Source organism: Fringilla coelebs (genome assembly GCF_963513975.1).
Source record: "Fringilla coelebs genome assembly, chromosome: 6".
Lineage (NCBI taxonomy): Eukaryota > Metazoa > Chordata > Aves > Passeriformes > Fringillidae > Fringilla > Fringilla coelebs.
Window position 1 is genome coordinate 61,825,305 of NC_140034.1, and position 23,057 is coordinate 61,848,361.

General features: G+C 42.4%; 1 protein-coding gene across 1 annotated transcript in view; it reads left to right on the top strand.

Moving 5' to 3' along the window:
* NELL1 (neural EGFL like 1) overlaps positions 1-23,057 on the top strand; it is a gene marked incomplete at both ends in the record, with an annotated part of 282,292 nt that overhangs the window by 121,930 nt on the left and 137,305 nt on the right. The window contains one exon of the mRNA XM_084207298.1: positions 15,092-15,217. Within this exon, the coding sequence (XP_084063424.1) occupies positions 15,092-15,217 (126 nt within the window). The remainder of the gene's footprint in view (positions 1-15,091; positions 15,218-23,057) is intronic.

Sequence of the window (23,057 nt, forward strand, 5' to 3'; positions counted from 1 at the left end):
AATAAAAAATAAGAACCAATTTAAATTTCCCCATCCTCCCCCTTCCTAGTCTGAACTTTGCTCCTGATTCTTCTACCTGCTTGCCCCAGGCAATAGAGGAGGATGTGGAATGGGATTTATGGTCAGTCTATAACACCTTGTTTCTGCCATTCTTTCCCCCTCACACTCCTCCCCTGCTCCAGCATGGGGCCCTTTCTGCAGGAGAAACTCCTTTGTGAGCTGTTCCAATCTGGGTCCTTCCATGGGCTCCAGTTCCTTGTGAGCTGCTTCAGTGTGGCTCCCTTCTGTGGGGTCACAAGTCCTGCCACCAAACTCACTCCAGAGTGGGTTCCTTTCCATGGGGGACAGGTCCCAGCAGGAGCCTGCCCCACTGCAGGCTGTCCATAAGGGCACAGCTTCCTTCAGGGCATATCCACATGTTCTCATGTGAACTTCTTCCATGGGCTGCAGGTGGATCTGTGCATCCCTGTGCCCTCCATGGCTGCAGGTGGATCTGTGCATCCCTGTGCCCTCCTTCCATGGCTGCAGGTGGATCTGTGCATCCCTGTGCCCTCCATGGCTGCAGGTGGATCTGTGCATCCCTGTGCCCTCCCTCCATGGCTGCAGGTGGATCTGTGCATCCCTGTGCCCTCCCTCCATGGCTGCAGGTGGATCTGTGCATCCCTGTGCCCTCCCTCCATGGCTGCAGGTGGATCTGTGCATCCCTGTGCCCTCCCTCCATGGCTGCAGGTGGGTCTGTGCATCCCTGTGCCCTCCATGGCTGCAGGTGGGTCTGTGCATCCCTGTGCCCTCCATGGCTGCAGGTGGATCTGTGCATCCCTGTGCCCTCCATGGCTGCAGGTGGGTCTGTGCATCCCTGTGCCCTCCCTCCATGGCTGCAGGTGGATCTGTGCATCCCTGTGCCCTCCCTCCATGGCTGCAGGTGGATCTGTGCATCCCTGTGCCCTCCATGGCTGCAGGTGGATCTGTGCATCCCTGTGCCCTCCCTCCATGGCTGCAGGTGGATCTGTGCATCCCTGTGCCCTCCCTCCATGGCTGCAGGTGGATCTGTGCATCCCTGTGCCCTCCCTGGGCTGCAGGTGGGTCTGTGCATCCCTGTGCCCTCCCTCCATGGCTGCAGGTGGATCTGTGCATCCCTGTGCCCTCCATGGCTGCAGGTGGATCTGTGCATCCCTGTGCCCTCCCTCCATGGCTGCAGGTGGATCTGTGCATCCCTGTGCCCTCCATGGCTGCAGGTGGATCTGTGCATCCCTGTGCCCTCCCTCCATGGCTGCAGGTGGATCTGTGCATCCCTGTGCCCTCCATGGCTGCAGGTGGATCTGTGCATCCCTGTGCCCTCCCTCCATGGCTGCAGGTGGGTCTGTGCATCCCTGTGCCCTCCCTCCATGGCTGCAGGTGGGTCTGTGCATTCCTGTGCCCTCCCTCCATGGCTGCAGGTGGATCTGTGCATCCCTGTGCCCTCCATGGCTGCAGGTGGGTCTGTGCATCCCTGTGCCCTCCCTCCATGGCTGCAGGTGGATCTGTGCATCCCTGTGCCCTCCATGGCTGCAGGTGGATCTGAGCATCCCTGTGCCCTCCCTCCATGGCTGCAGGTGGATCTGTGCATCCCTGTGCCCTCCCTGGGCTGATGACCACCCTTGGAATGTTATACAAGGGTTTTGACTCTTGTGGAAATGTAATGTTTTGTGCCTTTCTCCTTTCAGTTTTGCAGTCATCTTGGTTTTTTGTTACAGCCCACCAGCAGGAGCTCTAGCCTGTCCATGTTGTTCTCTAACATGTATGTGTATGTTAACATTTAAGCCCTTATTTCCCTCTTAGGCTCAGTTTCATCTCCTCTTGTTCCCACCATTAAGGAAATGTCTTTTATTTTGTCAGCATTGTTACTGGGAACCTTTTTGAGGCGCTCTCTTTGCTTTCCATCAAAGGGCAGACGTCATAAGGAGGGAAAATACAGGCAGTGGCTTCTCCTTCACTTCTGTTTGCAGCAATCCTAGAAGTGCTGTTATTCCTCTTGTGGGTAGAGTGGAGGTTTTCATGGTCACTGCCTTTCTGGAGGTGATTCTTTTGCTGCTGCTGTGCAGGAAATGAAGGGATATTTGGGATAAGGACACGTGCACAGAGCACAGGTTAGTGGAACAGTGTGCCTTAATGTACTAAAGTAAGTGTTAGTTACTTTTTAATGCACATTTTTGTCTGGGATTTAAGCTTCAAGTAGTACTCTGCAGCAACTGGGTGTGTTGGGGGACCAGGTCCCCCCAGTGCCTGCTAGCTTTCTTCTGCACTTGGCAGCTACAAATTAATATTTCCCATTTTATGCTGGTATAGGCATTGATTTGCATTGATGAGAGATTTGTATTCTCTATATTTGTACCTTTTTCATTTCCAAAAATGAGAACTTTGGTGCAGGAAAAATCTCAGAGACTCTTCAAATTAGGGTCTTAATTACATAATCTCACAAATTCTATGTGGAGTAGGTTTGCTTTGACAATTATCACTTCATATTCTTCTAGCAGTGGGAGTGTGTTTTCATAGCATCCTGTGTGGCTTTACTCTGTGGGTGACCCCATGCTGTGTGCCACAATGTGATGAGGTTACATTGCTGTTAATAAAAAGTGAACAATAGCTTGAAATACATGTGGAGGGAGGGGTGCAAGCATTGGAAACCATCGGGGTGAGGATGTTTTGCATTGATTTTGGTATTGACTTTCTATCCACAGCTTGTCTAGTTTTGCTGTCTTTATTTTTTTTTATCATTTATTTACAGCTAATGTAGAATTACCAATGAAATCAGGCCAGAATTTGCTTCTTAATCAAGATGGTGAAAATGCATTAGATATCTATAGAAGTTTCCATCTTTATATTGATAATGGAATCTCACATGGTTTTCATAATGGTTCTCTGAAGAGACAAAATACATGAAGGTTTCATCAACAGCAATTGAAGAGTTACTATTTTGCTATTAAATAAAGTTTAATCTAGCATAAAAATTTGAGTCAGAACACAGCAATTGGAATCAGCAATGCTCATTCAACCCTCCTTTTCTTTCTCTTCATTCAGGGCGAGATCTTTGTTGATTCACCTTCCTCTGTAGTGTACAAATAAGTACACACACACACACACAAAGAGACTATTCAGTAGGTTGATTCAAAGCCCATTTCTGGGCTTTCTGCTAACTTTCACAAGGATTGCTTTAACCTATGTTAAAGTATGTCTTTGCCACTGCCCTGCTGTGCAGTCCTGTATTTCACAGAGAATTTTGTATTTCACAGAGAATTTTGTATTTCACCGAGAACTTTGCTGGGTTTTGGAAGAACTGGTGAAAGCCAGCAGTGGCCATGCTGGAATTGGGACTTATTGCTGAGAACATGCTCTGAAATTTATCTAATGTTGCTGGCAGTAAAATAGTAATTCACTGTCCCAATTAGCAACATGATGTTGCCTCTGTTCCCAGCCTCTACTCCCAAAGGTGTGCTGTGCTCTACAGATTAAACCCTGCTTCTGGAAAGCTCAGGAAGCTTGTTGGCAGGAGGGCACATGGCCCTTCAGGGTGTCCCACTGAAGCAGGGAGAAGCTGCACATCCCTCTCAGCTGGCTTTCCTGGCTGCCTCTGCACCTCGCTGCCCCAGCCTTTCTTGGTGCCCTGACCACCTGCCTTGGTGGAACTCAAGGGAATCTGTGGATGGGTTCCTCAGCAGCTGACACTGAGAAAGGAAATGTGTCTAAAACATGTATTGTAAAACACCCTGTGATGATGGGCTGTGCCGTAATTCAGATGAAGAGTTACTAAAAATGAAATATGAAGGACGTGAGCGTTCCAATTTCTTCTTTTTTAACTGCAGCTAAGCATGTGACTGTGTTATCAAAGGGGAAAGGATTAAATCACCAGTTCAATTTCATAGCCAAAAGCAAAGCAATTAAAATAAAATTTATCCTAAGTATTGAGGCAGGACTTTAGGTTACAGGTAAAGAATATTTTTATGATCAACTGTTGGATTCTCCCCCACCCCCCCTTACTGTTCCTCTTGCTTGTTTCACCTCAGGTTATGCCCAAGGAATGCAGTGCTGTTGCAATCTCCAAACCAGAAATGCCTCCTTTAGTAACTAGTGCTATAAATCACACCTGATTATCATATTTGCTGATGAGAGATCCATCTTGCACTTCTCAGTTATGTCAATTAAGATTGTGTTTATAGGGAAAAGTATTTATAATATCTAAAATTAGGTGGTTTTATTCTGCTGATGTTTCATTGTTTATTTTTACATTACAGATGAAATTAAATTTAAAAAGGCACAGACAATAACACTAGATTGCATAGCAAGGATGTGGAACACTAAAATGTGTTTAGCATGGCTCTGAGGGATCCTCGGAAAGGAACTGTTTTGCAATGATCCATAATTTCCTTATCTAATATGATATTAGTCTTTATCCTCTGTGGAACCTGATTAACAGGGAGCAATCTGGGCCCATGAAAATAAAACCAGTAAATCCTCTGTCACCTGGTTGGAATGATGTGGCAGTGAGGAGGCAGTGCTGCCAGCTCAGCAGTGGTGATGAGTCTGCCCCTTCAGTGCTTCCTCATGGATTTTTCAGCAGAGCTGGAGAGGGGAACAAGATGTGATGGAAACAGCTGAATAATGAACTGCTGAAAAGATGTTAAGAGAATAGTTGGGAAAATGAAGGCCATAAATAGAGAAGATAGGGCACAGTTGGTGTTTGGCAGCATGGGACAATAATGTTCTGTAGCCTGTGTGCTGCACAAATGGTCCTTGAGTGAAAAAATTACTTCAGTGCAAAATTGTGGAGTATTAATTTGGTACGATTTTTGCTACTAAGATGTTATCTGTCTCATTTATTATAACAATATATACTTAAAGTCATTATAAAATACTAGACTAATAGTTGTCCAGGGGCTGTAGGTTTTTTCAAGCATGATAAAGACACCACCCTAAAAAAGCCCCATACAGTTTTCATAAGCATTTCATTTTTCAGAGAGCTGCAGCATCCTTCAAAATGCCACAGTAAAATGTTGCTGTGGGCACAGGGATTCCAGATCAATTACATGGGCAGCCTTCTACAATTTATCATTTGAAGATAGCATCTGTGTGGATTTGAAAGAGTAAGCCAGTCAATATGGCAGGATGTACATAGAAGGGGAAAATCTGGGTAAGATTATTGGGCAAAAAATAGAGAGGGAAAGAAAAATGGTGGATGGTGGCATAGGACACAAGCTGAGGGAACGAGATATTTCATAAAATTACTCTCAGTATAATGGCATGAAGAAAGAATTGCTCATTTTGATATAATAATCCATTGTTCAACCCCAGCCATTAGTAAAATCAGATAGAGGGGGTTGAAAAGGTAAGCTCCAAGCTGAATGAAAATGGATAGAGTTATTTCAATGTATTGCACTGCTTGGCTAATACAGGTAAATGGAAGATTAGGAAAAACCCAAACCCTCACCTCTTCCCTTCCACCCTCCCTCTGTGTAAGCATCCGCTGGTACCTCTCAGAGTGTTTGGAAAGATTAAACAATAACAATAAATAAGGAGGTGATTCTGTTACAGAGATCTTGCATTCCTTTTTGGACAGCAGAATTTATTTCATCAGTGCTTGCTGAGATCCGGGAGTTTCTTTCAAAAGTGAAATCAAAGCCAAAGCAAGCCTGGCTTCAGGAGTACATTTATGTAGTGAAGTAGGAGCAGTCATTCTGGGGAACAGAGCTATTTTCCTGAGAAGGAGGTGATTATTTTGCTTTGGTTTCTAATGGGCAGTAATATATTTGTGAGCAGTAGCAGCATAACCTTTTATTTGTAGTAGACTTATGTAATGGTAACTCTTACAGCTAAGCATGAAGTAGTTAGATTTAGAATGAATTCTTGTGCATTAAGAGCCTTTGAAGAAGAAAAATGAGTGAAAGAGTGGTACTAAGGGAGAGTGCTACTGAGGGAGAGTAGTCCAGTTAGATTTATTATATATAACCCTTCCCACTCCTTTCCCTGTGGTGATTTGGTGAGGTTTCTATCCAGGGTTAGGGGAAAGCAGTCAGCTCCCTCTGTGTCCCAGGGAAGCAAATTGTGCTGCACTGGTGGGCACACTTGTGTGAGGGAAGGGCCTTCCCAGAGATTGATGTGTTTGTTGGTCTGCATTTGTGGGTTTGTGAGGGCAGACCTTGTCAGTGCTCTGGGTTTCAACAGGGGGCTGGGGAGGAGTGTCCAAGTGCTGATGGCAAACCTCAGCCCTTGCAGCTGCCCAGAGATGTGCTGTGCTGGCAGAGGATGGCTCACCATTTACTGTTTGCCTCAATAAACCATCTTGGGAGAAAGGATTTGTCCCACACCTTGTGGGATAAGCCTTTTTTCCCCGCTATCTCCTCCTCAGCAGCTAGGAGATTCCCAAAACATCTGGAAAAAACATGCACCATACCTGAGGCAGGATAGGAAAAGCCAGTGGTTTTTGATGTTTTCTGTACTGTTTAATTTCTGTTGCACTGCCAAACATGATTATTATGGTGAATTTAAGCAATATTTTCTTTATTGACTACATGTGACGATGCCTATGCCAGCATTTATTACATCTACAAGGATGAAGCTTAGGAACACCAATATTTTACTTATCACATCTGTAGAAATGTTTATTTATCCCTAAATTAAGATTTGCAGAGTGGCCTTAAGAAAAGTTCTCTTCTGAAAAAGATAACATGTCCAAGTATGATTATTTACTAACTTTAAAAAAGTACGGCTGATGGATGAAAGCATTTACAATGTGAAATATTGAACACAACATTTTTCATAAAAATAATAAAAAGAACGGCAATTTTGGAGCTGATTTTAAAGTAAAATATGTATGGAAAAAACGCCCCTAACATCATTATGAGACTTACAGCTACATGGGTTTATTCCTAATTCAATATTTTTACAAGAGAAGCTTTCAAAATGCATTCTATTTGAAGGGCATTCTTGTTCTGAGCTTCTCTCTTACCTGAATTTAGCTGTCACCTGCTGCAGAGTCCTTGGCAGGATTGCCAGGGCTGTGGCTCTGAATGTGGGTAGAGAGAGCCCAGATCTCTGCTGGCTGTGATAAATGCTGTTCTTGGGGGATGCAGCCAGAGCTCAGTAACCCCTGAGATCTCCTGGTTACCACTCTGCAAAGAGCAAACAGCCTCTCCTGCAAGGTTCAGAGCCCCACCAGCTCCTGCAGGGCCAGCTCAGTGGGATTTTATGGGGTCACCTCCACTTGGGTTCAGATGATCAGCAGGAGTTGCAAAGGGTCACAGAGTGGTTCGAGGTGGAAGGGGCCTTACAGAGCCCCTCTTTCCAAGCCTGGCCATGGGGAAGGACGCCTTGCACTAGAACACCTCCAGGGATGGGGCACCACCACTGCTCTGCGTGTGCTGCTCCTCCCCACCAGCCTCACATGGAAGAATTTCATCCCAGTGTTGAATCTAAACCCACCCTCTGTCAGCTTGAAGGCTCAGAATGAAGCAGTTTCTCGGTGTTTCTCCCAGGCTACCTGTCATCACATCTCAGAGCACTTAGTACAGTTCAACAGGCAGCAGTCATCATTGTCTTTCTTATTTTTTTTTCTTTCTGAAGGACACCAGGTCATTTCCCTGAAATACAAAATTCTTCCTTCAAGTAGCTGCTGGTATTCCTGAGTGTGATAAAATACCTGGGGTGTCAAAGTGCCTCTCTGCCATAATGTCCAGGAGAGGATGTAATGAACATTCCTCAGAATCCAAGAATGTCCTCAAAGGCATTGATCTGCCTTGGTGGAGTAGCTGGAGAGCAGGGAAGGTGGCACTGACTGGGGTAAAAGTCCTGAATCCTGCTGGCCAGGCAGACTCCCAAAATGAGAAGTGGCTTGCTCGTTGCTTGGTCTCTCATAAGCCGCTGAGGGGAAGAGCAAATCCAGCAGTGTCTTTAAAGAAAAATCCTTACACCCACTCAGGCACACTCCTTAGTAGGCTGCTCTGCTGCTGTGCATTCTAAATAGAATATCAGTATAGTTTCAAAGAGTAATTAGAAGGAAAAAATTAAAAGGCTTCAGTAATCCCGGATAAAGCAATCTTTTTAAACTTCAGTTAGTTCTAAACATCACAGCAGCTGCTACAGCAGTACAAGCAGGATTTTGACTTGTTTTCCCTAGTTGCTTTGGCATGTTGGAGCAAATGACTGAGCTGCTGCTGTTAGCCAAAACCTGTTTCACCAAATGTTTAATTCTGCTTTCTGTGATTATTTTTAATCTGCATTCTCTTAAGCTGTGTTATCATATGTGAATTCCGGCTGCATATTTTTTAAAATAACTTACTTGCAACTGTCAGAGATACCTTATGAATAAGTTATCAACCATCCCTAAGAGCTATAGCTGCAAACATTTTAAAAAAAGTATTAAGTCTGTGAACATGTTCTATTAATGTATTTATCAAATGAATGCACTTAGGGTTAAGAAAACAGTTCCTTTATGTTAAAAACAACACCACATTACTTATATTTTCTTTGACATTAACACATGGCAGCTTTTGAACTGATTGAAATGATCTTTTAGGAGAGCTTCCATTTAAATAAACTGCTTTTATCCTAAGAGATCTCAAGGTTCTTTGGGATCCTCCCACCAAACCAGGGCACATAATTTGCCACTGTAATGATGGAAAGCACAAAGGAGAGTGGAACTTCAAATTTTCAGTTTTCCTGAGGGAGAAGCAGAATTTAGTAGCATAATAAAAAGAAACAACTTCTTGCTGAGAGGGACACTAGTATGTCTGAACAGCAAGATTTTTAAAGGTGGGATTGTGTTCTTTTGAGGAATGATGACCAGAAAAACTATAGATTAAATTCTCTGGCTCCAGAGAGTCAGGGAATTGGTCAGATCATTGCAGATTTAGGCTATGCAAATCAGGTTTTTTTTTAATTTTCATTTTTTCAGCAAATAATCATAACCTCAAGTAAAGAGGCTGAGGACCTGTGTATTATTGTAAGCAATAACAAGGATGGAGTAGGGATTGTGTTGTACCTAGGCAATATTTTAACATCTAAGGCTTCCCTAGGGCAGATTTTAGGAAACAACCACAATCCTGGGCAGTTTACTACTGTAGCAGAGAAACAGGTAGCAAAATGTTGTGATCTCTTTTTGAGAATAAGCAATTGCTTCCTTGAGTGTGAATGGTGAAAGTATTTAAGCTTAATACTGTTGAAATAAAGATGAGGAACATTCCCCTGCATTTTTATTTTTTAGGAGTTTAGGGAATGTTTTTTATTGGGGCTGGTCTGCACTTGAAAGTATGACTGTTCAAGTGTGATTTGCATGTGAATGTGTGCTTTAAAATATTTATTTGTTTAGTTTTTTAACCTGATAGTCGTACAGTTTCCATCCCTAGAGCAGCAGCTAAATAGACAGAAAGCAGATTTGGAATATTGATACTCTTGCACTGATTATAAAGTGGGTCCATCAATGGGAAGCACTTTTCTGCTGCGTGCAGAGGAAGAGGCTGCACCCTTTTAATGATGCTCTAAAAGTCCAAATGATAATACTCCTGCTATTATTATATTGATAGTTATTTTATTGCCTTTGGATTCCCAGGTGGTGCTACACCAGCCCTAATCTCTGAATGCATTTTTCACTAGTTAGTTCCTTAACGACATTAGGGTAATATTTCTCAGCCTTGTTGAAAGGGACATTTTTCTTTGGCTCATCTGCTCTTCTTCTGGGCTCTTTCCCTGCCTCTGAATGGGCAGTAGCTCCATCCCCAAGGCAGAGTTGTGCTGCTGCCCTGCCTTGGAGGAGATGAATTGCTACCAAGGAAGCTGGTAAACAGTTGTTGGTGAACAGTTTTAAGGCTAGCCTAAACATTTGCTGCCAGTAATTAGTCTCTCCTCGCTCAGGCAGTTGGGGAGGCTGAGCTGCTGCCAGCTCCCTGGGAACTGCTGACTGCTGTGTCTAGTGCTCTTTGTCCCCCTGAGGGTTCTGGAGCACAGTGTGAGAAACCTGGCCTGTGCTAAAGGTAAAAACCAGGTGGGGGGTGTGTTAGATGCATGAGATGGACGAGAAGGGAGACAGGCAGAGGGAGGGTGGAAAGGAAAAATGGAAAGGCAAGCGGAGCTGAAGTCAAGTGAGTTTGCCAGTGGAAAGGAGATGAGAGCAGGGGAGGGCAGAATCAGGGAGAATCTGGAGAGCAAGTGAGTACAGGGAACAAGGGGCAGCTAAGTCAGTGCAGTGAAAATGGCATGTGCTCAGTTTAGCATAAGCACGAGGTGGCTGAAATTTTAGGACCTGTCTTGTGCTCCAGCACTGCTGTTCTCTGCTGGTTTGGACACTTCATTGATGTGATTCTGTCAGCTTGTGAACATACTTTAAGATTTGACATTACTTAAATAGTAAGACTGTTTGATTTCACATTTTTAAAAATCCTGGTTATGTAGACCAGGGTCTAACACTGTTCAAGTCAATGCATCGTGCTGGCTGGAAATAAAAAGAGGGGAGGGGAATCCTTCCCCACATTAATAATCATGAATTAGACATCAGAGCTTTCTGCAAAGCTGGTTTTTTGGGGGTTTTTTTCCCTGTTTTTGATTTTCTGCCTTTGCTTCCCTACAGAGTTCCTGAAAATTCTAATTTTGTTCGGTATAGTCCCCAACTGGAAAGTGAGTAACTGGGAGATAGCTGCAAATAGAATAATTGATTATGATAAAAATACATAATCTGTTACTGCTCTGGAACACTTCTTAGTTTGTTTCATTTTGTTTTGAATTGCATGTTACTGTCTTTCAGTAGTTAAACTGAAAAGGAAGCCCCAGACAACAGGTGATGACAATACTGATGTGCAAAGGGATTATTGTTAAGTGCATGGAAAGAGTGGTGTACAGTTCCAGAGGCAGAGAGTGCTCTGTTCCAAAATTGTTCCCTCGTGGGTATTACAGGACTAACAATTTAAAAAACAATAGGTCCATTTACCTTGGGCTGAATGGACAAAACTCCCATTGCCATTCCTTAGGTGTTGTCCCTTCTTTACAGCTGAAATTAGTGGGGTTTGATGTGACTTATTGGGGAGGACAAACAGTAAAGAGATGCTCTAGTTGAGATCTGGTGTCTTGTTGTCATCTTTAAACCTTACAGATATGTAGTAATAGGATTCTGAATAAAGCATTAGAGAGTTAGGTGGTTTGGGCAGTTTGTAAAGTGCATTTGCAGATGAGAAAACCTTTTTCCCTGGTTTCCATGGTTGAACACCGTTTGTATTGTCTTCCCCTCCCGCCTGGTTTCCTTGGTTGGGATGAGGTGCTGGCCTGTCAGGCGCTGGGCAGGCAGCTCCTCTGAGATACTGTCCTTGTGTTTTATTATCCCAGCGTGCTCCCAGCACTGCTGAGTGCACTGGCACAACCAGTGACAGGTATTTTCTTTTATTAGTGCCTGTGAGTTCACGTACTCTGTTTATTGCAGCAGAGCCATAAGACAGCTAATTAGCTATAGGGTGTGGAAGGAGAGCTCTGCACTGATGGTGAACCCTGTTTCCCTGGCTGCTGAGGAGACCCAGTGGTGTCCCAGTCCCTTGCCAGGCCAGCCCACCCCCTAGCACACCTGACCCTGCTGGAAGCTGGAGCCCAAGTGTCTGCTGGAGCAGAGTGTGAGCTGATGTGGGTGAAGCTGGTGATACGTGCGTGATAATTATGCTGTGTCAAGTCTCATTTTAAAGACCATAAGTATACCTTTTTAAAAGAAAAACAAACTACTTCACCAGCCTAGAGAGAAGCATAAATCATGTATTTTTGTCACCTCCAACGACCACTAGAAGACGAGCTTTAATATTTCAAATGCGACAAGCAATCCATACACATGAATCACAATTTGAGCTCCATTACAGCTGAGCTGATAGATACCACTGTGTGCTTTATGGGTTTCACTCTAACAGTAGTAAGTAAAAACCCAAAGCTTTTTGTGATGAATACCTAACCTTTTACAAGTATTTGTAGCATTGTGGTCCAGAGCAGCAGATTTAGTGTTGCCCTACAGGCTTTAATAAGAAAATTCTGTTGCCAGTTTTGACCTCTCAATATTGTTCTCTCTAAAGAAAAATGCATGCATTAGTGGAAGGCTAATACTGCAAAGGTAAAAGAAAATCTGAAATGCTGAAAGGGTTTTATGGAAAGTGTAACTCCCAAAGATTGCAAGGACAGTTAAATAAATGAACAAAGTTTGAAGAGACAGATCTTTTTTGTGTTTTCTTACTTCTGCTTTCTTTGTTGGGCTCAGGCTTTTTCTTCCTGGGCTCTGGAACTTCTGCAGCGACCCAGTGCCAGATTTTCTCAATTCTTCTATTTATAGTCAAGTCATCACTTGAAGCTGTTAGTCTCCTTCTGAGATATTCTCTCATGGCAGTATTTTCATATAGGTTGTGAATTTTCTTTTTATCTCTGGGTATTCTCATATTTTTTGTTGCAGCAACCTGGGCCGTTTTTGCAATGAATCCAAGTTCAAATTCCTTTACCACTGAGAGTTTTAATCCTCTCACTTCCCCTTGGGGGAATAAAGAGAGGTGTAGTGAGGGAGCAGGAGATGAAGGGTAGTGCATAAGGTTAATTTTCAGGTAAATTGGTTGCTGTTTTGACATTCTTGCTTTCTTTGCAGACCTCTTTTCATTCCTTTTCCTTTTATGCTAGAAAATTATTAGATATGCAAGAGCAAAACTCCTCAAAGCTAGCTCCAAAAGCCTATTAAAAATAGTCTGCAAGCAGATCAGTGTGAACGCACGTCAACACCTGAGAGTTTCCCAAGTGGCTCATGCACTCAGTGGTGTGATAACAAGACATGTGGGAGGATTTTTCCTGGCTTTTATCTTTCATATATTGATGCTCCTGACTTTTTAAAATTCATTTCATCGAGTGGCACTGCCACTGAAACAACAGAAATGCAAGAATCAGACAGTTGAAGGTGTTTGCAGTGGTGTACAAAGTATTGTGCCTGCAGGCCATCGTTTCTAATGCATCCCAAGTTGGCAGCAGTCAGAAATTGCTGCCAGCTGCCAGCTGTTTGCTGGCCAGCACGAAGAGATTTAGCTGCTAGCTCCTGCTGGACAGACGTCTGTAATGGAGAAAGTGCGAGTGTAGCTGGCATGTGTTTCATTTTCAGAGCCTGGAAAAAAAAATGGGGGTGCATCTCAACTGCAGCTGCTTCAGTTTAGGAAGGTTAAACAAGATACCTGATTTTAGGTAGCCAAGAAGTCAGCACGTGCACAATTCAACTTCCCCCCTCGTTCTGGGGCTGATTGCTGATGTTTAGGTGCTCTGTGGAGGGAGAAGGGACACTGTGACAGGAGGCTGCGCTGTGGGGTGACCACTCCACGAGCTGAGGAGGTCCTTCAGCTGTGCTGGCAATCCATACCTTTCCAGAGTGTGAGCAATCAATAACAAAAGGAAAGGAATAGGGGGGGAAAATGTCTCTGATTAATCTTTCTTTGTGTTGGACATATGTAACGCTGGAATTAATATTTTGAAAACCCTGAATTACTTCATGTAAAATCTGCGCTGCTAAGCAGAAAATCTGTCCTGCTGAGAAAAAAAAATAAAGAAAATTCTTCGGGATAATATCTGGCTTTGTCAAAAAGGAAGGGAGAAGATTTTACAGTTTGCAATATGATGGAGCTTTGAGATATTTAAACAGGCAAGTAAATGACAGGTTTGAGTCGCTGTTGTGAAAACAGTTTTGGATTTTGGATTTGCAGCAGCAATAGAGATTGTTTCAGCAGAGACATGAGGTCAAGATTTTGCTGCTCCTTAATAATGGTTTTTTTGCTTTGATGTGATGCAAACCATAAAATGGGCTTAGGTGGCTGGTTCTGTCTCCTCCTTGTGTGACACGTGGAGGTGGCAGAGAGCCCTGGCCAGTAACTCCAGCAGCACTTGTGTGTCCAGGGCCAGGGCGAGTCTGGAGGGGTGGAGAGCTCACTGTTCACCTGGGCAGTGGAATCTGCTCCTGGCAAACCTGGTGTGGCACATCTGACCGGCACTGCAGCTGCACCCATGCTCTATGGAGGCACCGTGCCTTGAAGAGTTCGCATTTTCAGCGTTGCATACTTTGACACTATTTTATGTGTCTGAAAACTGCATCAGTTTTTGGTTTTCAACATTGCCCAAAACCCCCAAATGTATGTGTTGCTTTTCCAGAATTAAAAAAAGAAATAATGTTTCATGAAGAGCAGTGGGAAGGAACACATTACTAATGACACAGGAGTTTTAAGGCATTTTCTTACTGAAATTTATTTTTTAAAATTATTAAATCTATTATTTATAGATTCCTCTATATTTACAGATTTATCTATATATTATATATTATATTATCAATATATTAGATATAGAGTAGATATATATTAGATATATATAATATATTATCTATATTACATATATTATTAATAATCTATTATCGATATATTATCTATATTATTATCTATATATTTATAGATTTTCTTACTGAAATTTTTTTTTAAATTATTAAATATAGTATTTCTAGATTAGTCTATATTTATAGATTTATCTATATTATTATCTATATATTATATTATCAATATATTAGATATAGAGTTGATGTATATTAGATATATAATGTATATTATATATATTAATAATAATCTATTATCTATATCCTATCTATATTATTATCTATATATTTATAGATTTTCTTGCTGAAATTTATTTTTTTTGATTATTAAATCTAGTATTTAGAGATTCGTCTATATTTATAGATTTATCTATGTTATTATCTATATATTATATTATCAATATATTAGATATAGAGTAGAGACATATTAGATATATATTATATATTATCTATATTATATATATTATTAATAATCGATTATATATATACTATCTTTATTATTATCTATATGCTTATAGATTTATCTTTTATTTATAGATTTTATAGAATTAATTTGTTTATTAAATCTATTTTAAGGAATATTTTTTACTGAATCTGCCTCGTTTTTTGGCACCAGCGTTTAAACAGATCGCCTTTGGCGCTGCAAACGGACTTTATTTTCTGCAGTGTCACGTTATTCATTTCTCTAAGTCTGACTGTATCCTCCCTGGGTGTTTCCCCCTGCAGACATCGATGAGTGTGCTGCCAAGATGCACTACTGCCACGCCAACACCGTCTGCGTCAACCTGCCCGGCTCCTACCGCTGCGACTGCGTGGCAGGCTACGTGCGCGTGGACGACTTCTCCTGCACAGGTGAGCTTCACCTGCAGCCCTGGCACTGCCACGCTGCTCCTGGGGCACTCCCGCCTTCTGTCCATTCCCACTCAGCAGCTGGCCCTTCGCCAGGGTGAAATTCAGGCACAGGTAGGGTGGATAAATGTGCTAGGAAGTGCCTTTCCCCTGCGGGGTGAGCTTGGGAGGTGGCTGGAGAAGGCCAATGAGGCCAGCCAAGACACAGTCCCTGTATGTCCCATCTGCCTCTGCAGGGGCTGAGGCCATGTGTGCTGTGAGAAGAAATAAGACTGGGGTATTTCAGGTCCCCAGGATTTAGGAGGAATTGAGAATCTGACTTCATGTTCTCAGAAGACTGATTTGATATGATATGATGTGATATGATATGATATGATATGATGCTATACCAAAACTATACTAAAGAAAGAGAAAGGACACAGACAGAAGGCTGGACAAGAATGATGATAAAAACTCGTGACTGACTCCTCAGAGTCTGACACAGCTGATGGTGATTGGTCATTAATTAAAAACAATTAGCATAAAACCAATTGAACAGTGACTACTTAGTAAACGATCTCCAGACCCCATTCCAAAGCAGCAAACACAGGAGAAGCCATCAGATAATTATTGTTTTCATTCTTTTCTGAGGCTTCTCAGCTCCCCAGGAGAAGAAAGCCTGGTGAAGGGATTTTTTCAGAAAATGTGACATAAGGCTTCATCAGCTGTGGTCTGAAACTGGTCAGTGGATTGAAACATGAGAAGTTACCCAGGAGGAGAGGGTTTCTGGGCAGAGCCGAGACAAACATGCAAAAGGAAAAGTGAAATGTATAAATTCTTAAATCCAGTTATTGTTAGGTGGTTTGGAAATCGTTGTTAATGCTGAGAATTAATGTCTCAAGAACTATAACATGCTGTTTAGAAAAGACAGCAAGTGGGTAGCACTAATTGGTATTTTTACAGGTATCTATCTGCAAAATGAGCTCTAAAAATTCCTAGTGGAAAGTAGCTAGGGCCTCATTTCCATTTAGGGGTTTTTAAGAGACCTTCTCTGGGAGTCTCAGAAAAATGTGAGAAGCTGCTGAACTGCTCATCCCAAGTCTAGCTAGCTGAATAACATCTTTCAATGACAGCGCTCCAGAAAGTCTGATTTGGGGATTATTTTGATGGTACACCTGTCATGCAGAGGAGGAAAATATTAGGTAGGTTTATTGAAATGGATATAAATCACCTTGACACATGTTTAGAATGGTGTTGGGTGAGCTGTTCTCTGAAGTGGAAAGATGGCACAGGAATATTCAATATCAGAATGATTTTCAGCCTGGAATAACTACATTGTAATGCGTGTTATCCTTAGGGAAGGTCATAGGAAATGCTGACTTTCATGATGACAGCATGTCTTTTAGCTAATATTATATACTTTATAAAACTGTAGGCAAGTCCTGGCCACCTCTTGAGAGATGCTGATACTAAATAGCTGTCGGGAAGCTGATTTTTATTTTGCTCAAAGAGTCATTATTTCTGTGTAATCTGTCTCTTTTCACTTTTTCTTGATCTTTTACAATGTGACATGACAGATTCAGACCTTAAATTCTGTGCTGTGTGAGGTATCAGCCTTCACAGTGACAGGGAGAGTGGTTTTGATAATCTGACTCTTTCTTTTCCATATATGCTCTACTAATTTCCTAATGTGCCTTTCTTTCCAGCAAGGCATTATCATTAGGCATGCAAAGGGCTGAGAAGGAAAGGTATTTGTGATACACCCAGAAAGTGTGAAGTAGCAAGACAAGTTGCTTGACAGTAATGAGGGAACATTCTCTTAAAGTGCATGCACACAAAGAATCCAGAGCAGGCAAAAGAACAGATAATGGAGTGAGAGAGACAACTACTGCTTGCAGGTTTGTCCTCTTGCAAAAAGCAGTTCATTTTTGATATTGTGGTAAAAAGCAGAGCAAGGGTGTTACGTGGATCAGGAGAAACTTGGTTCACTGCCTGTTGTATTTAAAAATAAGTGTTTGTTAGAATATGAAATGTAGTTAAGATAAATACCGTGCAATAGAAGCACTAATCCTGTCTTTGTATTTCACATTATACAGACTTCTAGCAGTGATAGATGATTAAAAAAAAGTAATAAGAAAATCAGGTAGCAAATACTTAAGTAATTTCCCCTTATACTGACAACAAATGTTTAGCACGCACCATAGACTGTAGCTATGACTCAGGTCTTTAAAATTTTGTCACTCTTTGTTCAAACCAAATAGATGAGAAATTTTGTTGGTTTTGAACCATGTATTTGAAGACAGCTCTGAAAGCCTGAGATGGGTTGGTGTTTTGATTAAAATTGTGTGTGTATGGGGTAAGGATCAAGATGAAGTTTCAGATGGAAGTGCTTAAGGCACAGGCATGGCATTGCATGTATTTTGCACACTGCTGAGCCTAAAACAGAGTTTTTCTACAGAGCAGGAGATAATCTTGTTTTGGGAAGCCTGAGTCCAGTTCATCAAGGTATAAAGTCATTTGCAGTTGAGCAGATTCTATGTGGAAAGTGTGTGAGAGGTGTAAATCTCTATGTGCAAGGTGTAGATCAGAAACAATTTTTAGGCTGAATGAAATGTTTCCATTTGATATTGAGGGGGTTTTATCTTTGTAAAAGGAAATGAAATGATTGGTGAAATGCTATGTCAAGTTGAAATGAGCAAAATAAAATTCATTTGGATAGTGCTAAATTTTAAATATGCTGCTTCCAGTATTTTGTTTAAAACACTGGACCTTAGGGAAATTAAACTAATTTGTACAGGTTTGATGTTGCTGAAAGTTTTTTTTTCCCAAAACAATTTTTGGGTAGTAGTTTCCAACTGTGAAGTAGAAACTTCTGTGGTTATCAATAAGAAGCTGCTGTGTTGGAAGATGTGCTGATTGCACAGAAAATGCACTTAGACAGAGAGAGTGACTAAAACATTGTTCTGGATGAAGTCTACCATTATATTAAACTCTCACCTATGACTTCAAATCAAGTACTGACTATTTTGATAAATAATCAGTGTTCAGTCTCATGTAAGCAAAGCACCTGGGATGATGAGACAGATTAGTCAGCCTAGTAATAACTTCAACCTGTGTTCACCAAGAAGGGAACATTAGTGGTTTTCTGCTTACCTGTTCCTGGGGCTTTGTGCACTGAATGTTAATTAACTTGCTGAATGCAAGATGGTTTTATTAAGAAGACTTACCCTGGAATAGGAACCTGCTTTTCAGTCTCTTCCTGTGGCACTGACAGGTTGTTTATCTGTTCTCTAGTAAATCACAGTCTTGTCCATCTGAAACTGGCAGGAAGATTTGCTGCTCCAGATGTTCTCATTTGCTGGAATGCACTGATTTAGAGCATTTGATTGATTCTCACATGTTTTTACCCTGGTTGTTGAAAAATAAGTTCTCTTGGGTTGCTTTCTTCTAACATAGCAGTTTGGGAGTTTGCTTCAGAAGTGCATTATTTCATTTTATGCTTTTTAAAGCCTTACAAATTACGCAATAAGAATATAATACTTTTATTTTTGATGGGCCTCATCTGTTCTCTGGTATGACGTTAAAAATTCATGCCTATGATTTTCTGTAGCTTGAAACTAGAATACATAGTTCCTATATCTCACTGCCATTCAATCAAGTATGCTAATGCTTTTTCATCTTAATAAGCTCTAAGTTACCTGTAATGACCACATATATCATGCTGCTAGGAGGAGAAAACAGCATGGGTGGGTTTCATCTCTCTTTGCATTATGATGGCATTTTCTACAAAGACAATCACAATGATCAAAGAAAAGATTCCTGGCCTTTAACAGCTATGATGGCCAGTTAAAAAATAATGACAAATTTTGCATTTTTCTCCTTCTGTCTCCATGGAACACCAAAAACTTTCTCAAATCCTGCAGTCATTCAAAGAATAAGTTTCATTTTATGTAGTCACTACTGGGCTTGAACACTGTATTTTGTTTGATTTTCTTGTTTGCTTGTGTTTGTTTTTTGTTTGTTTGTTTTTTTTAAATTTACCATGAATATTCACTGATTATGTAATAAAGCTTAAAGACCTTTTCAAATGAGGGTGCCAGGAGATTTTTCATTCTCCATTTCCATGTGTTACTCACGGCCATTCTTCTAAATGAAGAAGCCTCCTTTGGACTTGAGAATGTCTCAGCCCGTTTTGTCCAAGTTTTATCTTTCCAAGAAGTAGAAATAGAACTTTCACAGAAAGTCATCTGGCCATCCAACATGTCAGTAGTACCCATTCTGTCAAAATGGGGTGAGACCTGTGCAGGCATCCTCCTCTTCATGCACCAGAGCTATGCTGGCAGGTGTTTTTCTCTGTGAAAATAATCCACCTCCATATTTTACTGGTCTGCATGGTGTTTCAATAGTGGACTGTACTTTGACTCTCTTTCAGTCCTCATTTGCTGTGATGATGTTCCCAGAATTTCTTTAACCTTTGGTTTCTCAAAGCAATGAGATTTGTGCATTACTTGCAAAATGTAAGTCTTTATCCACCACAGAAACAGGAAGTATTTTCAAAACACATAGTTCAGTATTCTAATTCTGTGAAAAAATAGATGTTACATAGAAATAAATTATTTAGAAGTCTTAGAATAGAAGTATATCATTTAGAAGAAATCTTAGAAAACTTAGTCTTGAGTTTATATTCTAATTTGATTTATAGTATGGGTAGAGAAGAGGAAATAAGAAAAGCTAATGATTCTGACTGGTTATCCCATAAGTCCTTTCACTTCCATCCTGTGTGGTTTCTGGGGCAGCATTCAGTTTTGAATGTACTGCGCTTTTCAGAACAAGCCCTTCTCCAGCACATTATTAGAAAAGTTGTGCATAAAGCATAGAGGAATGTAAGGGTTCTGAGAAATCTCATTTTCAAGGGAAAAAATCAGAAACCCTTTCTCCTGCTCTTCCCTTCTTCCCCTCCCCTATCTATTAAAGGCAGCTCAACTGCAGAAAATCCCTGCTATGGTTAGAACAAATGTTCAAATTGTTTGCTATTACTAAAATTGATGCCTTTGTATTTTTGTTGCTGGGCTTTACCTGTCAGGTTCAAGGTGGTGTAGTTGGCCCCATAATAACACTAATAATGCAGCAAGTTTCACTAGAGTGAAGTGGCAATCTCAAAGGGCAGGTTACTGGCCTGACATCCAGAATCAATGTGTGTGTTCGCAAAGGACCTGAATGAAAGCCTTTAGGTAGGCAATTGATAATATGGTCACTTTGAAAGATAGTGCTGTTTTCTGAAATCTAATCTAGTGACCTTCTTTTCCACTATTTCTTCTTTGTAAACTAAATTAGCATTCCAGAAAGCAGCACTGTTAGTTTTGGTGTGGCACTCGCGCTTTGAAAGTGCTGCGCTGGGTCTCGGCTGTCCAGGGAGGTCAGTAAGCAAATGTTACAGCTGCTCTCGTGATGGGTTTGTCTGCTAGCTGAAAACACCACTCTGGGGCAGCAGGCAGTGAAGACAGGTCTGGGGGGGAGCAGTTTTCAGGTTTGTTTTGTGCAAGAGCTCTCGTTAGATCTTGCTGTTCTAAAGGATTTCATTAGGATCTGGCTGTAGTGGGGCAACCCTGTCTGCATTCCTGGTACCCACCTGTGCAGCTGGGCAGGGGGGACAAAATATAGCAGAGAGGCATTAGTTGAGATAAAGACCAGGAGAGATCCCTCACTGTCTTGGTTTGAAAGCCAGGTGTCTGCTGAGGAAGGCAGGAGCTTCCCTTGAAATGGAGAGTGTAAACCCCCTCCCTCCAAATTATGATGGCATTACCATCATTCTTGAATGGCTCAGCAGCAGGTCCATCCTGGAGCTGTCTGGCCTCGGCTCTGCTGGACATGGGGGAAGCTTCAGGCAGCTTCTCACAGGAGCCACCCCTGCTACCAAAATCTGGCCTCACAAATCCAATACACTTGCCTAATAACTACATAATTTTTTATAGCATCATAGAATGGTTTGGGTTCTAAAGGACCTTCAAGATCATCTAGTTCCACGTCCCCCTGCCATGGGCAGGGACACCTTCCACTTAGACCAGGTTGCTCAGAGCCCCATCCAGCCTGGCCCGGGACACTTCCAGGGATTGAGCAGCCAGAGCTTTTCTGGGCAACCTGTGCCAGGGCCCCATCATCTTTGCAGTAAAGAATTTCTTCCTAATGTCTAATCTAAACCTGCCCTCTTCCAGTTTTAGGCTATTGCCCCTTGTTCTCTCGCTATGTCTCTCTGTAAAAAGTCTCTCTCCAGTTCTTACAGACCCTCTTTAGGTGCTGGAAAGTTTCTCTGGAGCCTTTTATTCTCCAGGCTCTCAGTCTGTCTTCATAGGAGAGGTTCTGCAGCCTCAGAGCATCTCTGGGGGTCCCTCTGGACTCTCCAACAGATCTGTCCTTCTGTTGTTGGGGCCCCAGAACTGTACACAGTGCTCCTGCTGGAGTGTCACAAGAGCAGAGTGAAGGGACAGTCACCTGCCCCGACCTCCTCACACTGCTCTTCATGCAGCTGGCTTTCTAGGCTGCAGGGGCACATTGCTGGGTCATGCTGAGCTTCTCCTCCCCCAACGCACCCAAATCCTCCTACTGAAGGCTGCTCTTAATCAGTTCTCTGCCCAGAGAGAAGGCATTTGGGATTGTCCTGACCTGGGTGCAGGACATTGCACTTGGGCTTGTTGAACATCATGAGGTTCTGAGGTGCACACCTCTCAAGGCTGTCAAGGTCCTCCAGAATGGCATCCCTTCCCTCTGGCGCCACTCAGCTTGGTGATGACACCACTCAGCTTGGTGTCATCAGCAAACTTGCCAAACCTTCGTAGAAAAATGATGAAAATATCAGTTGGGTTGGTGTCACCATTTATAGATGAGGGGTCAGATATTTAACACAATAGGTTTGGCTGGGGCTGAGCACCTCAGGTAAATCTGGACCCCCCTGATTCTGCTTGGAACCAATCTGTGTTCCCTTCTTTGGAAGCCACTCTGCCAGGACGCCCTGCAGACACACCATGGTCCTTCTGGGAGCCCACTGTGATCTGTGTGCATGTCTTCAGGACAACACTCAGGCATTTTTAGATGTAGGGGATACAGTAGGGGTAAACGAAGTGGTGTAGAAGGTAATCTCATCCCCCAGTGAGTTGCAGCTGAACCAATTACTAAAGATTAGAAACAGGCCTGGATCTCAACAGGCCACACTTGTAACCAATAAGAGCAAGTGGTATAAAAGAGTGGATGGGTGGGATGTGGGAGAAGAGTCAGATGATGCTGCAAGGACCATGGACAGGCAGCACATAGAGGAGCTGCATTGTGAGGGAACTTTGAGGAGGTATGAAGCCCTGGAGATACAAGATCCCTTGCACTGTAATGACAATAGAACTCATGCTATCTAAGACGACACACCTGGACATTGGTTATAAGACAACCTTAATGGATGATGCTTTGCTTGTGCTAACTCAGCAGACACAAGATATTTATATGCTGCTCTCTACTCAGCTGAGCCCTTTAATGTCAAGTGCTCTAAGGCAAGGCAGGACTCAGCTCCTGGTGGTAAGTAAGACTCCTTTGTTTGACCTGCAGTTGATAGCAGCTCTGTTCCCAGAAATGTGATTTAGTTTGAGGTGCCTTGAAATGCAGGAACATTTGTTCCAAGTCCCTTGGAGGGCTGTTGGACAAGTTGAGCAGCAGGTAATCTGTGTGCTGGTGGGCACTGCCCGCATCAGAGAGCGTTTCTTTGCTCTGCAGGACAAGTCAGCAGAAGGCTGGAAGTGTATTAAATCAATCCAGCAAAACAGAAGCAGAGCAGCTGCACACCAGCTGACTGACAGTCACAGAGGTTTTGGCTCAAACCCCATTA